At 40.3% G+C, this 17244-nt stretch overlaps 1 protein-coding gene across 4 annotated transcripts in view; it reads right to left on the reverse strand.

The window, feature by feature from the left end:
- The window catches only part of PCMT1 (protein-L-isoaspartate (D-aspartate) O-methyltransferase), a 49528-nt gene extending 34594 nt beyond the window's left edge, over nucleotides 1–14934 (reverse strand). For all 4 annotated transcript variants that reach the window (XM_004368832.1, XM_004368834.1, XM_004368830.1 and 1 more), the window contains exon 1: nucleotides 14682–14934. In XM_004368832.1, the coding sequence (XP_004368889.1) occupies nucleotides 14682–14907 (226 nt within the window). In that variant the 5' untranslated portion in view covers nucleotides 14908–14934. The remainder of the gene's footprint in view (nucleotides 1–14681) is intronic.
- Nucleotides 14935–17244: the final 2310 nt, after the last annotated feature.

The following is a 17244-nucleotide window of genomic DNA, read 5'->3' on the forward strand; positions in this document are numbered from 1 at the left end:
TTTCTCCAGAGCCGGCAGAGAGAGAGCCTTTTCCTGGAGCTGGTGCCCTGAATTTGGACTTGTAGCCTACTGGACTGTGAAGACAATCAATTTCTCTCTGTTAAAACCATCCACTTGTGGTACTTCTGTTAGAGCAGCACTAGATGACTAAGACAGCTGTGTTCTAATAAAACTTTATTTACAAAAACATGTGACAGGCCAAATTTGGCCTGTGGGCTGTAGTTTGCTGACCCTTGTTCTATATCATGATGAGGGTGTTGGTTACACAAATATATATGCTTTGGTTACGCATATGTTTGTTCAAATTTTCAAACTGCATGCTTAAAATTAGTGAATTTTGTTTTATGTAAATTATACCACAATAAGGCTAATTTTTTTAAAGTATAAGCCAAGAATTTTATACCCAGCCAAGCTATCCTTCAAATATCAAGGCTATAAAGTATTGAATGTGCAAGAAATCAGGGGATACTATACACACAGCTCCTTCTGAGGAATCATCTAGAGGATGTACTTCATCCAACCAACAGATAACCATGGATACATAAGCAAAGAACATATGTCTTATTGTAGAGCAAAGACTAAAATAACTGTGGGGACATAGGTATAAAAGCAAGTTTAAACGTTGTATGTTCTGACAAAGAAAGAATGCAACTAAAAACAATGGGAGGAGAAACGAGAAAAAAAGGGAGAGGGGAGTAGAATAAGATCTTTGACTGTTGTATACACAATAAGAGAAATCAAAGGATATCATTTAAAACTGACAGACCAGATAGTAAAAAGATAAGAAAAAGATGGATTAAGGGTATTATAAAAGATATAACTAGAAACCTTCCAAATACCAAAAGTACTTTATTTTTAAAAATTAGCAAACATGGCACACCAAATAGAGAAAGAAACATTGTAAATAGTCACAGGCTGGCAAAGACGAACTTTCATGCCTTTTCTATTTTAGAATGATTATAAATTTTAGATAAATTAACCCAAATAGAAAATATTATTTCTACACAAAAAAGCTTAGGCAAGCTACCTGAAAAGGTTATTAAAATAAAACAGTGAAAGTATTTTTTTAAAAATTTTAAACCAGAGTAATAATAAAATATTTTGTGAAAATTTACCAAGTTCCAGACACAGTCCTAAGCACTTTACACATATCATCTCTTCTAATTCTATGGAACAATCTTATGTTGTCTCTAAGAATCCTATAAAATAGGCACTATTATTATCTCCAGGAGTACCTGGGTGGCACAATGGTTAAGCACTCGACTACTAGCTACAAGGCTGACGAACCCACCCAGAGGTGTCTGGGAAGAAAGGCCTGGCAATTGGCTTCCAAAAAGTTAGTCTTGGAAACCTTATGGAGCTCACTTCTACTTTGCTCACATGGGGTCACGTGAGTTGAAATCAACTCAACAGTAACTCATTTGTTTGTTTCTGGTTTATCATTATCTCTATTTTACAGATGATGAAATTGAGGTTCAGAGAAACCAAGCTGCCCAAGGTTACACAGCAAGTAAGGGAAAGGGCCATTCAAATTGAAATGTGTACTAAGATGCCTACTGATCACTGTATTGCTACTATCACAGTCAAACAGCTCAGTGACTTCTACTAGTTCATTCCTCAAAATAATTCTTGAGTAGTTTATTTGTCCTGAAATTGATTCAAATTCCAGAGGGGTGATTCACAGAACAATCTCAAGACCACAAGCTGGCTTGAGACATGAAGTCTAACTTCTCTAGAAATTAAAGAGTTCCCTGATGGAGTTTTTACTACCTCAAAGAAGAGCCTTTTCCATATTCAGAACACTCTAATTATCAGAAAACTTCCCTGTATTATGATAAAATTTCCTTCTTTATAACTCACTTGTGTGAACCACTACTCTCTGAAACCACAAAGAATATACTGAATTTTATACCTAGCCAATCTTTTTTGTACATCTTAAGACATATCATAACCACCCCAAGCCTTATCTTTTTCAGGTTAAGTGTTGTTGTTGTTAGGTGCCGTCGAGTCGGTTCTGACTCATAGCGACCCTATACAAAAGAAGCAAACACTGCCCGGTCCTGCACCATCCTCACAATTGTTGTTATGCTCAAGCCCATTGTTGCAGCCACTGTGTCAATTCATCTCGTTGAGAGCCCTCCTGTTTTTCGCTGACCCTCTATTTTACCAAGCATGATGTCTGTTATGGATTGAATTGTGTCCCCCAAAAATGTGTGTCTAAGTGGCTAGGCCATGATTCCCAGGTATTCTGTGATTGTCCACCATTTTGTCATATGATATAATTTTCCTATGTGTTGTAAATACTACCTCTCTGATGTTAATGAGGCAGGATTAGAGGCAGTTATGTTAATGAGGCAGGACTCAATCTACAAGATTAGATTGTACCTTGAATCAATCTCTTTTGAGATATGAGACGCAAGCAGAGAGATGTGGGGACCTCATACCACCAAGAAACAAGAGCCAGGAGAATAGCATGTCCTCTGGACCTGGGATCCCTGTGCTGAGAAGCTCCTCGACCAGGGAAGACTGATGACAAGGACCTTTCCCCAGAGCCGACAGAGAGAGAAAGCCTTCCCCTGGAGCCGACACCCTAAAGTTGGATTTTTAGGCTCCTAGACTGTCAGAGAATAAATTTCTCCTTGTTAAAGCCATCCACTTGTGGTATTTTCGTTATAGCAACACTAGATGGATGACTAAGACACCGTCCTTCTCTAGGGACTGGTCCCTCCTGATAACATGTCCAAAGTATGTGAGATGAAGTCTCGCCATCCTTGCCTCTAATGAGCATTCTGGCTGTACTTCTTCCAAGACAGATTTGTTCATTCTTCTGGCAGTCCATGATATATTCAGTATTCTTCGCCAACACCATAATGCAAAGGCATCAATTCTTCTTTGGTCTTCCTTATTCATTGTCCAGCTTTCACATGCATATGAGGCGACCGAAAACACTATGGCTTGGGTCAGGCGCATCTTTGCTTTTTAACACTTTAAAGAGGTCTTTTGCAGCAGATTTGTCCACTGCAATGCATCTTTTGATCTCCTGACTGCCGCTTCCATGGGCACAGATTGTGGATCCAAGTAAAATGAAATCCTTGACAACTTCAATCTTTTCTCCATTTATCATGATGTTGCTTATCGGTCCAGTTGTGAGAATTTTTGTTTTCAGGTTAAGTAGCCTTACTCAATACTTCCACTTATTCATTAGTTTTAAAAACTGTGTAGTAAAGAATGTGGCCTCATCCAAAGAGAGATAAGGCCTTTGCCCTTGGCTTCTGGGAGGTAACCTATGTTGGGCTTCATAGGAATATCTTTGTTTGTCTGGTCGCCGTGGGCCACATCAGTAACAATACAATTTAGGGTAAAGATCTTGGGCCAAGTCAGATGAGACTTAGGGTGGAGGCTTTGATCATGTGGTATCAGCTGACCTGGGGACTGAGTTCAACCACATGAGTAATCAATCATGCCTACACTATAGAGCCTCAATAAGAACTCTGAACACCAAGGCTCAGGTGAGTTTCTCTGATCAGCAATACTCCATGCATAGTGTCACCCTTCAATACTAGGAGAGTAATGTGTCCTGATTCCATGGGGAGAGGAAAACAGAAGCTGAGTTTGGTACTTCTCCTCAACTCTGACCTTCGCTGATTTTAATCTGTATCCTTTCCCTGTAATAAACTGTACTCATGAGTATAATAGCTTTCGGTGAGTTCTGTGAGTCCTTCCAGTGAATTATTGAACCTGAGGATGGTTTTGGGCAGGTCTTTGAACCAGCTCACTCCAGTTCAAACCCCTGCTGATAATTTGCATTTCTAACAAGTTCCCAGAAGATGCTAATGCTGCTGATTAGGGACGAGTTTTGAGAACCACTAGTAGAGCAGTAGTTCTCAAAATTTATCATACATAAGAATCACCTGGGGATCTTGATTAAACTGTAGATTCTGATTCAGTACATCTGGGGTGAAAATTTAAATTCTCTCTCCCTTAAGATATATACTTCTATTAAACTCATGTGGCGAAGAACATGCTCGGCATTTCTCAAGCTGAAAGAACTGAAGAGAAAATTCACGCCTCAAGTTGCAATACTGACGGATTCTATGGGCAAAATACTGAATGACACAGGAAGCATCAAAAGAAGATAGAAGGAATAAAAAGAAATGGTTGATGTTCAACCATTTTAGGAGGTAGTATATGATCAAGAACCAACGGTACTGAAGGAAGAAGGACAAGTGTACTGAAGGCATTGGCAAAAAACAAGCCTCCAGGAGTTGATGGAATACCAATTGAGATGTTTGAACAAACAGACGCAATGCTGGAAGCGCTCACTCGCCTATGCCAAGAAATTTGGAAGACAGCTACCTGGCCAACTGATTGAAAGAGATCCATATTTGTGCGCATTCCAAGAAAGGTGATCCAAAAGAATGTGGAAATTATCAAATAATATCGTTAATATCACAGGCAAGCAAAATTTTGGGAAGATAATTCCAAAACGGCTGCAGCAGTACATCAACAGGGAACTGCCAGAAATTCAAGCAGGATTCAGAAGAGGACATGGAACAAGGGATACCACTGCTGATATCCGATGGATCCTGGCTGAAAGCAGAAGAGTATCAGAAAAATGTTTACCTATGTTTCATTGACTATGCGAAGGTAACAATCAAGAAATCAAATGACATATTGCATTGGGCAAATATGCTGCAAAAGAACTCCTTAAAGTGTTAAAAAACAAAGATGCCACTTTGAGGACTAAGGTACACCTGACACAAGCCATGGTATTTTCAATTACCTCATATGCATGTGAAAGCTGGACATGAATAATTGATGCCTTTGAACTATGGTGTTGGCAAATAATACTGAATATACCATGGATTGCCTGAAGAATGAATAAATCTGTCTTGGAAGAAATACAGACAGAATGCTCCTTTAGAAGCGAGGATGGTTAAGACCATCTCACGTACTTTGGACATGTTATCAGGAGGGACCAGTGCCTGGAGAAGGACATCATGCTTGGTAAAGCAGAGGGTCAGCAAAAAAGAGGAAGACCCTCAGAGGGACTGACACAGCAACAGTGAGTTCAAACACAGCAACAATTGTGAGGATGGGGCAGGACCTGGCAGCGTTTTGTTGTGTTGTACATAGGGTTGCTATGAGTCGGAACCAACTCAATAGCACTTAACAACAACAACAAACTCATGTGAGTTTCATGGGCTGCTTTCTTCCACTACAGGTTTGTTTTTTTTACTTTACTGAAGTTTTTAGTAAAGTAAAACTTTTTACTAAAAATTTACTAAAAACCTCTAAATTGTTTTTCATAGCACGTGACCATCATTTATTTTAAAAGCTGAAGACATCGAGGCTCAGGATAAAGCTTTACTAGGCCATTATTAGGTGGTTTCAAACATTTTCACCAAACGGTCATTGCTGTTAATTTATTTTGCCCAGAACACTGTTTTGAGAGATGCCTAAACCAAGCTACATTTACTAAGTTATTATTTTCCCATTTTTGGTAATTTATGACATGTATAACTGCCAGTACCCTGAAATATTTCTAGCAAACAGCGAAGTAATTTAATATTTTACTTAGCCTGTGTAGCTTAATTATGGATAAACATGCAATTACCATTAGGATTTCTAAAATAGTGAAAACAGACTGATAACCACCTATCCCCAAATGTCTTGCAGCCCTAGGATCCAAGGACCCTAATTAAATAATTATTTTATATATATATATATGATCAATATATATATCAAAATATAATTATAATAATGGCTAATGTTGGTCCAAATAAGCAATTGATCCAAATAAGTTAGTAGGATTCAAAAAAGAGAATGCAACAGAATTCAAGCTATAGGCCTCTAGTGCTGCTATAATGGAAATACCACAAGTGGATGGCTTTAACAAAGAGAAGTTTATTCTCTCACAGTCCAGTAGGCTACAAGTCCAAATTCAAGGCATCAGCTCCAGGGGAAGGCTTTCTATGTCAGCTCTGGAGAAAGGTCCCTGTGATGCATCCGTCTTCCTTTGGTCTGGCAGCACCTCAGCACAGGAATCTCAGGTCCAAAGGATGCGTTCTGCTCCCGGCACTGCTTTCTTGGTGGTATGAGGTTCCCAGGTGCCTCTGCTCACTTCTCTCTTTTATATCTCAAAAGAGATTGGCTTAAGACACTATTCAATCTTATAGACCTCATCAGTATAACCTCATCATAGTGATAGAGTTTACAACACATAAGGAAATCACATATAACCTCATCATAGTGATAGAGTTTACAAAAAATAAAGAAATCACATATAACCTCATCATAGTGATAGAGTTTACAACACATAAGGAAATCACATACAACCTCATCATAGTGACAGAGTTTACAACACATAAGGAAACACATCAGATTCACAAAATGGACCCAGCCAAGTTGATGCACATATTTTTTGGGGAACATAATTCAATCCATGACAAGGCCAGACAATAAAGAGCTTGAAGGGAATTGGAGACGGCATTGCAGAGGCAGACAAGTCAAATTCCAGGGGGCAAAAATGCTACAGTCAGAATTTAAATATGAAGACTACAATACAGCATGATTTTAAGCAACTGATGAAGTGTAAAAAAGAAAAAAACATTTGACTATCCTCTTCAACAGTAGAGGGATCTGTGGTATTGGAAATAAAGAGCAGAAAGTAACAGCACAGCACCCTACAAAGCTCTGCAAAGTATTGACAGAGTCGTAACTATTAATGCTGGCTATTGATTTTCAACTTTTAAAATCAACAAATAAAGTAGAGAAGAGTTATTTACTGCTCTGAACCAAGTGTAAATGTTTTCAACTTTGACAATATAAAAGAACTGCTGATAAGCTGAGAAATGTAAGAGGGAGCTCCCTAATACCCTCGTTTACAAAGTGGGGGGATTAGCAGGTGACGTCAGTTTATAGGTTACAGAACAAGAAATAGAGGTTTAAGTATATTACTCAAAGTTACAGAAGTAACCACAAAAGAGGAACCAAAAATTATGATAAACTCTAGGGGGCAGAGGGAGTAGGTCTGTAATGTATAAATTCTCAACTGTCTTGGCAGGAGGCCAGTAGAAGATATCTAAAGTTGATAAAACAAGAAATGGCTGTGAAGCATATGATTTAATCACCAGAAAAAAAAGAAAAAACAAATCAGAAACATAGTTAAAAGTAGTTCACTTTAGGCAATGAGCCAGCGGATGGGGCGGGATGGGGCAGGCTGCTGTTGTTTTTCATTGTAAGCCTTTCTGTACTATTTTATCTTTTAACCATGTACATATATTACTTAACTAAAAAGTAATCTTTTTAATTTTCCTTACTTTATCATTATCATACACACACACACACATACATATATATGTATATATCCAAATAGCAAGTAGCCCTGATGGCTCAGTGGTTAAAGCACTCGGCTGCTAACCGAAAGATTGGCAGTTGGAATCCACCAGTCACTCCTTGGGAGAAAGATGTGGCAGTCTGCTTCCATAAAGATTTACAGCTTTGGAAACCCTATGGGGCAGTTCTACTCTGTCCTAAGGATCACTATGAGTTGGAATCAACTTGATGGCAGTAGGTTTTTAGTTATCCAAATAGCAAGATGTGGATGGGACTCCTTTTCTTCCATAGTAATAAAATTGTATTGGGTGCATTCTCTAGAATCCCTGTAGTTATGTGTAGTTACATGTAGTTCTTGTGGCTGAAACATGTTCAGAAATTATGTACAGAAATTGCAGGTCATGACACTGAAGGGAATGAGTATTCCTCTTTCCTCGTTTTCCTCCCTGCTAGGTGGAATATGGAAATGGTGAAGGTAAACTATCTTCAACCTTGCAGATGAGGGAAAGACTTTAGGGAGAGCAGACCAACAGGAGAGGGGCCTACCATATTAGCCCTGAGCTGCTTACACTTGGATTGCGACAGGAGGGACCTTTATTTTGTTTAAGCCATCATTATTTTGGTCTTTTGTTACATGAGACAAACATGCATCCTAATACACAGGCATTTAAGGAGGAAAATGAGATCAGTCTGAAGAACAGGGTTGTAAAACGTGAGGAGGTTGTTGTTGTTGTTAGGTGCTGTCAAGTGAGCTCCCCCTCACAGCAACCTTATGAATAACAGAACGACATGTTGCCAGGTCCTGCACCATCTTCACAATCATTGGTACGTTGTATAAGACCCTAAAGGGGCCTGAAAGCTAATCAAGCATTTACACTTGATACAGTATGCAATAGGAGGCCATTTTAGACTCCTGAGCAGAAAAGCTATAGAACCAAAAGCAGCACACCAGGAAAATCAGTGTAATAATAAAATGGATCTGAGGGGAGGGAAACTGAAAGTCTGATGACCAATTAGGCACCAGACACATCACTTAAAAGTTCACATTAACGACCTAGGCTAGGATAGAATCAACGAAAATACAGCGAAAGGGATGACTAGGAAAGCCATTTGTGAGAACTACTGGGTTAATTTGATGACAGTCTGAAAGAATCAACAATCATTCCGAGATTTTTGATCTGAGAGGACAGAAGAAGAATTGGAGGAACCCTGGCAGAAACAAAAAAGACAGGGCCTGTGTTGGTATCAACTACTGAAAATACAGGCAAGAAAACAAGCTGCAGGTGGATTCCAAGTCATAAATAAACTTTCTCTAAACTTGTTTCAAAGTTATATTTCAATAAAAGAAATATTACCTTATCATATTAGTTTATATGACTTGAACATTGTTAATCACCTACCCTGTATTCCTTCTTAACTGTCACTAAACCAGGGAAAACAATAAGAAAAAAACAAAACTTTTACCTTTTACTTCCCACCCAGAATGATTAGGCATATTAGATGGTAAGTAGAGCTTGAAACGTTCTCAGTACAGAAAGTCTGAAAGGGATTAGTTTTAAGCTCCTACTATAATCAAAAAAGAATTTTATGTGATGGCAAGTTATGATAAAGCACACCAGCTAAGTACTTCTTAATAGATACATCAAATTAACAGTTCGTTTTTATGTTATTTCTCAAAGATAAGGAGAAGTGTATGTTCCTTTGGTCTCTTCACATCTCTGACAAACTAAAATGTTATGCAAAACTCTAAAATATAGGTAAATCAAATTATAACTTCAGTGGCTCTTCTAAAACACACACACAAGTGATTCTGTGCAATCTACAGTGCTATTAAAAAGTACAGAATTTTGGATCTGGAAGGATCTTTAGAGATCTAGTATACACTCAAATCTGATGACAAAATCTCTTCTACAATATCTCTTACAGTGAAACGGTCAACCATTTTTTGCTTCAACATATTAAGTAACAGAAGCACTATTTTTCAAAGCCAAATCTTTGTTAGGACAGCTTTGTGAGTACTTCCTTACAATGAGCCAAAATCTGCCTCCCATTTGTCCTGGTGTGACCCTCTACTACATGACATTTCTTCAAATATTTAAACATCATTGCTCCCTTAAGGCTTCTCTTTGCCAAACCAAACAAATGCAATCCCTTCAAATGATGACCATATAAAATGTCGACCCGCTTGGCATCCTGATCACCCTTGTCTGACAATCTTTGGTTTTTCACTGCCGCTCTTAAACAAGTTGGCCAGAACTACATGCTATACTAATAAAAATATTTGGAGCAACACAATGGAACCTTTCCCTTACCTACAGCTTAAGATCACAGGAAATAGAATGTAATACAACCTGGCATCTGGATCTAAAGCTGTCCAACAGAACTTTCTGTGATGAAGGAAAGTTCTGTCTGTGCTGTCCAACAGGGTAGCCACTAGCCTCGTATGGCTATTGAGCTCTTGAAACATGGCTAGTGTGACTGAGGAACTGAATTTTTTATTTTAATTTTAATTAATTTAAACTTAAATAGACACACATTAATATTAAAATTTCAAGAAATCACACAAATTAAATCTTATTCAATGCACTGTAAGTTTACTTGCTAGTATGTATCCATACGACTGAAGTGAAATAAGTTAAAATGAGAAGGTATCTTCTGGATTCTGAGTGAGACCGCAATTGCTGAAAAAAGTCTCTTAGGGTTTTATTAGCTGGTTACATTTGGCCCTTAAATGCACATGACAAAAGTAACAGAATTTTAAGACTAATATTCCTTTCCAGCAGCTATACTGCTAGTGGCTAAGAACTGACGTTCTAAATAGAAAAAATAATTTCAATGTATTTGCAAAACTAAATGCTTTAAGGATATAAAAACTACAAGTTACCATAATTCTTACATATTCAAATACCTACTAAAGGTCTCCATTTGAATGCCTCATAAGCATCTCCAAGTCATCACTCCCCAAAATAAATCCCTGATCTCCCATGTCCCAAAAAAAGCCCTGCTCCTCGCTCACTTACTATTTCCAATTCAGAAAATGGCAAATCATACCAATTGCCCAGGCCTAAAACCTTGGTGTCATATCCTTGACTCCAACTTTCTCCCACATCCCAAATCCAAATCTAACACTTGCTATTTCCTCTGCCTGGAATGTTCATTCCCATGCCTGCTTTATCTGCATGGCTTGCTTCCTTCTTCCATCAAATCTTAGCTCAAATGACACCTTAATGAGGCCTTCCCCCCTACAATTGCAAACCTACCACCCCATGCTCCCTATTCTCCTTCCTTACTTTGTCTCCATAGCATTTACCATCATGTGATATAATACATATTTTGTCTGCTCCCATTAGAAGTAGGCTACAGGAGGGAGTGGATGTTTGTTTTGTTCAATGCTGTATCCCCAGTGCCTGGCACATAGAAAGTACTAAAATATCAGTTGACTGAATGACTCAACAAACCCTATAAACATTACATATGCAAAAGGACACAATCAAGGATGGAAAGGAAATATATGTAGAAATCACTGATCAGGGCAGCGGACTGAATTTTTTCAATAAATAAAACTAGGTAAATGAACAATTGTTAGCATTGTTTTAAGTGGCCAGTGTAACATTTGAAGTCTATTAGTTAGGAGGCAAAATTCCATAAACTTTCTGATTTAGATACCCCTTGCTGGGTGGGGTGGGGTGGGGTTGGTGTCTTTTCTAACTCAACCTCATTCACTCCTGCCTCATCTTTCATAACTTTTACCACAACTTGAAATTAGCTCAATCAAAGTAGAAAATAAAGTCTAATAGAAACACTATTTAGGTTATCATGCACCCTGAATTAGGCAAGTTCACAAATGTTTTAAATTAAGCTAGTTTGTTTCACAGGCATATCAGTTATAAAATACTGTATTTTTCATTTCTATAGACCTGCACTGTCCAGAACAGTAACTGCCAGCCACATATGGCTATTTAATGAAGTTAATTAAAATTAAATAAAATTAAAAAATTCAGTTCCTTAGCTTGTACTAACCACATTTCAAATGCTCAATGCTACACGTAGCCAGTGGCTACTATACTGGACAGCACATATACTGAACATCACAGAGAGTTCTATTGGGCAAGACTGCTGTATACGTTTTTTAAAGCTTTCTTTTTAAAGCATAAAACATTCAGGGGAAACACTGGCAGATTTAACCTTGCAATTTTCAATTCTCTAAGTCAGTGTTTCTTAAAGTGGGGTCTCTGGACCAGTAGCAGCATTACTTTAAAATGTGTTAGAAATACAAACTCTTGGGCCCCAGCAATCTGTGCTTAACAAGATCTCCAGGTGATTCTGGAGATTCTGAAGCATGCTCAAATTTTAGAACCACTGTTCTAAGTTACTAAAGAGCAGTTGTCACCACAGCATCAAAAAAAAAAAAAAAAAAAAAAAAACCCCAAACCCATCACAGTAAAGTGGATTCCAACTCACAGAGACCCTACAGGACAGCATAGAACTGCCCCATAGGGTTTCCAAGGCTGTAAATCTCTAAGGAAGCAGACTACCACATCTTTCTCCTGCAGAGGGGTGGGTGGGAAACTGCCACCCTCTGTAGCTAAGTGCTTAACCACTGCGGCACCAGGGCTCCTCACCATAACATAAGGTATGAGATAATAAGAAATAAACCATTACAGTCTAAAATATCCTGTAAAAAGATATTGCTGTTGTTAGGTGCCATGTTATATATAACAGAACAAACTGCTGACTGGTCCTGTGCCATTACACAACTATGTTTCTATTAAGATGTCTTGTAATACAAAAGAAAAACTAAGTAAATATTTTCATCAAGATTATTATAACATTAAAACTAAATCAATTATGGACTTCATTTCTTTTGAAAAACCGTTAAAACTATAATGTGCTTCTGCTTCTAATTTGCAGATCCCTTTTTCAGTTCAATATCAGTATAACCATTTTCATCTTTTTCTAAGGATTCAATTAGAAACCTTTAAAGTTACAAATACACAACAGTAGAATTATTATGGAGGAAAGACTTTCCATTTTTGTGCCGAATGAAATTTTTACACGGTTAAGTATTATTTTTATACCAAACTAATAAAAAAAATCTATTATCTAAAATTACCTATTGGGGCCCTAGTAGTACAGTGGTTAAGGGCTCAGGCTGCTAACCAAAAGTCAGCAGTTGGAATCCACCAGCTGCTCCTTGGAAACCCTATGGGGCAGTTCTACTCTGCCCTGTAGGGTTGCTATGAGTCAGAATCAACTCAACTGGCAACAGGTTTTTTTTTTAATTACCTCAGCAAGAAGTTGAAACTAAAGTTGCACATGTGTTACAAAAAGAGGTTAAGCAACATCCAAACCAAACCCATTGCTGTGGAGTCCACTGGGACCCTTAACGACCCTATAGGGCAGAGCAGAACTACAGCACAGGGTTTCCAAGGCTGTGTATCTTCACTGAAACAGACTGCCACATGTCTCTCATGAGGAGCAGGTGGTAGGTTCAAACTGCTGGCCTTTCCGTTAGCAGTCAAGCACTTAACCACTGCGCCACCAGGGGTCCTTTAAGCAACATAAGTACTCTAATTTCCTCTTAGGAATCACAGATCTAATATAAAACTACGTATCTGCAACATCACATCAATGTAGGTTAAATATTCCTTATTAGCTGACAGAAAAACATCCTTAGAAATTTTAGCTAAGAATAGTAATGCAATACATTAAAGTGATTATAAAGCCATTGGAAAAAGATCTAGTCTTGGCTTAACACAAATCTGGCCCAAAAAGGAGAGATCTTAAGATACTGACTGAATACAAATGTCTGCCACAGCCAAGTGTCTACTGGTGGAAAATTACTTAATCACAATCGTGTATAGAATGTTTAAGGTGTGTACTCTGCAACAGCAGGCACATAAATCATGTTAAGAAATGTTATAAAAATACAAGATATTGAGTATATGCACCATCCATGGGAACCTAAATCACACCCACTGCTAATCAAACATCTTTCCGTAAAATGGACAATGGCAGTGCTTGACAGAATTTTGAAATCTAAACATTCTTCATTACTTAAGATTAAAGACACAACTTCCACAATTTAAGTATTGTTTTTAAAAAAGTTACATGACTAATATTAAGTTATATTAAGTACAATCATACGCCAGACTGTGATACTTATTTTATTTATCTTTGTGTTCCGAGCACAGTTCCAGATATGTAATTTAATTGGCATTTGTGGAACAGAAATGAGTATTAAGCTCTTTGAGAGGATTAAAAAAAAAAACTTTTTCTTTAATGGTCCCAGCCTTCAAGGTTACAAATCCAGTTGGAAGATAAAACACACGAAAAGCTAATCAACATATGATAATTAAAAATACCACGTCGCAAATATGATTATTTACAAAGTTAGTGGCAAGAGAGTGCTATAAATTCTGACCAGAATGAGATTATTATGGACTGTGGTCCTCCCGGACTCCAGAACAGACGACGACACTAAATTTCAATTTAAAAAAGGAAAGTGACACAGCATTCATCTTACCCTAAAATTATCACCAGAGAAAGGAATAAAACAACTAAAGAGAATGGTATAAAGAACTTTCATACGAGGTTTTTTAAAGCATATGGTATCCCTCACACACAATCGTATGCTGGGGTTCCAGGACCTCTAAAGGTTCCTGAAATACAAGTCTCTCAGGAACAGCACCCCCCGGTTATCTCTTCCTCCGCCCCCTACGAACCTTTCCACTGGGCAGCCGCCCGAGAAATTTCTCCCACCATCCGCAATGGCAATACTCTCATATTCTCCCTCCCTTTCCTGGTATCAGACAGTGGCATCTCCCTCCACAGGAAAAAACGGAGGGCGGGGGAGGCAGAATAAGACAGAAAGCTTGCAGCGAGGTTGATTAAGACGGAGGAAGGTGAGAAAACGCGGGAGGCGAGGGTGGGGCCCCCTCAGCTCCAGCCCAGTCTCTAGGCGGCCTCGCCAACACCACCCCACCGGGAAGGCACGCCCCTCGCCCGCCAGACCCCGAACAGCGGGCTGCGGACTCGAGTGACAGCCCCGCCACCTGCGCCGCACTCCCTCCCCTAAGCCAGCGGGGAGACAATTGCCCCTGCCCCACCAACAGCAATGCTTTGCTATTTCTCTCCCCTTCCCCTCCACGTCGCCGATGAGTGACAGGTCTCGGGGGAGGTGATCTCAAACGCTTGCCGTTAGAGACTACCGGTGCAGCCCTGCTCCGAAGCCCTCCGACAAGCGCGGGGGGTTAGACAGAAGGTTCCAGCCCGACCCAGGGGGACCTGGTCCAGGCCTGGCCTGCCGTAGTTGCCCCACGCCGGGCGGAGGTGGCACTTACTGCGGAGATTGTGGATTAGCTCCGAGTGGCTGGCGCCGCCGGATTTCCAGGCCATCGCTAAGCACACCCGGAGCAGGTACAAAACGACCTTCAGGACGGCAACGGTGCCCAGCAGCTTCCCCAAGAGTGAGACCACTTCCCAAACAGTGACCGCCCCGCTCGCGTCTCCGCTGTAGCCGCTGCTACTGCCGTCGCCGCTGCTGCCGCCACTGCGCGCTCCCGGCATGCCCCGCGGCACGCATGCGCTCTGTGACGCCGCGCGGCCAGGGGCGCGGCCCGGTGGGGCTGGAGCAGGCGTGGTCGTGTGCCCCGCGCGCGCTCGTTGCTGCGGCGACTCCTGGGGACCCGCAGGGAGATCTAGCTGAGTCAGCGCCGCTACCGCCGCCGCTGCGCGCCGCCTCTTCCCTGGGTTCTCCCTGCGGCCAGGCCGGGTGGGCCTGGGCGCGGTCGGTCGCGTGCCTGGCCACGGCTGTGGTTACAAAGCGCGGAGGCGGGATGACTGAGCTGATCGGTGCCGCCGTGCAGATCTGGTTTCGCCGCTGCCGGTGGCTCTGCTGTCGCCGCTGGGTCAGCTGTTGCGAGCCGCGACTTTGCTCCTATAGCTGTCCAGGTTGTTAGACGGTGGGCTTCCTCCGTCCTACCTCACCCAACCCAGTTCTCTAATGTTTAGGCCGGTTAGACTAAGAGCTCCGTTTTAGGGAGCCTGAATAATCGGAATAGAACCTGAGGACAAAGTCCCTCTCTAACCCGAGTACTCTAGCCTCTGGCTTTGTGATAAGAACATCACTGGTTAGCAGAGACTTTGGGATTCTGGTTTGTTCTCAATCCTAAAGCACACCTACAGAGTGTAAGAGTATCACGCCATGGAATGGGAAGAAGGTGCTCTACTCCTTAGAACAATATAAACGTAAAGATCTACAATTGGTTAAAAATACCTCAGTATCTTCTGGTGAATGTTATTTTCCCAGCACAAGTGTGCGCTTTCGGCTAATTAAGCCTCATAAATTCCACTGTTAGGCTGGGCACGCCAGCTTTATTGCTATCAGCTCTGCAGACGATGAGTGAGAGAAACTGTTAGGGAACATGGCCTGTTGCATCCAAATTGCTGACTCCTCATCAGAACTGAGTCTGACAATTCAACCATCGTTTAGTGCAGTCATCTTTTAAGGAAAGAAGCAAAGCGACATCAAGACATCTATGCCACTACACCAGCAGCAATTTTCAAATTCTGGTTTTTTAACAGACTGTCAAATACGGCATGCGGCCCACTTCCAATCCACAATATACCTTGTCTATTTTTGTAGGATCCAGTGACCATAAATGAAACCACACTCAAAAATGTTTTTTACTTCAACATTAGGAATAAAAGTGTTAGTTTGGAACTCCAATTAATATAGTAGTTTTCCAATTCATCTTTATGCAGCTTCCTGATGGTCTTCCGGTTGGGGAGAACAAAAATGAAAAACATGAAGTTCTTAAGAGGTACCTAATAATTTTCTAAAACTGACCGAGATTGACTAAATTTACATATGGTGCTTCCATAAGCCGTAACTGTGAAATAGGACAATATCAGATACAAGTAACAACAGCAACAACCAACTTATTAGAGAAGCTTGTTTTAGAGAACCAATGCACGGTAATGAATACCTACAGCAAGGGAGATAAAAAGATGGCCAACTCATACCTCTTGTATGTAGCTCTTTTATGCAGTAGAATGTATATTCTAGTTGGGGAGAGCTGCATCAAAAGAAAACTAGCAATAAAGGGCAAACTATAAGTGCCATTCGTGGTCTAGTATCAAGTGCTGTGTTTATTTAGAGCATCATAACTGGGATGAATCAGGAAAAAGTACAGGAAGAAACTGATCCTTGAGGGATGTGCTAGATTCTGAGGAAAGAGGAATGAAAGGAATATTCAAGGTGTAACTAAAAGCACAAGGTGCCCTGGTGGTGCCAGTGGTTAAGCACTGGGCCAGTGGCATCACTAGGGTTAGTGTCACCCAGTGATGTAACTCATAGTGTCACCCTCCCCCCACAGTCCTCCTCCGGCTTCAGACCATGTAGAAGAACCCTTAGTGTTTTTTGTACTAATGTTACTCATAAGTCGTAATTCCTGTATATCACCCTGTCTTTTCTGTTAATTACTACTTCATTCTCAAAGTTATCGATATATGTTTACAAATACTAATTACCACAACAGTGTAGCTAAAACACCAGAAAATTAGACAAAATCAGCGACTATAAAAACACCAGTAGCAACGGAAACAACAGCTCGTGCTTATAGCTCGTGTAGACAAAACGAAGTAATTTGAAGCGTCATTGTAATTGGGTAATAGTGACAGCTCTGACTGGAGCACATTGGAAGGTTCAAAAAGTAAATCAACATAGAGTTTTAGCCTTGTAGGTATATTAATACATGCAAGCTGGGCTTATGAAAAATGTTTTTGTTGTTATAACTAACTATAGGGACATTTTTGTAGATAGTCATTTTGGTGCCACCTCCTCTGACAGTGTCACCCAGTGCGGTCTGCAACTCCTCCCTCCTCCCACCCCTCCCCCACCCC

This window comes from Trichechus manatus, unplaced genomic scaffold (genome assembly GCF_000243295.1).
Source record: "Trichechus manatus latirostris isolate Lorelei unplaced genomic scaffold, TriManLat1.0 scaffold00002, whole genome shotgun sequence".
Taxonomy (NCBI): domain Eukaryota; kingdom Metazoa; phylum Chordata; class Mammalia; order Sirenia; family Trichechidae; genus Trichechus; species Trichechus manatus.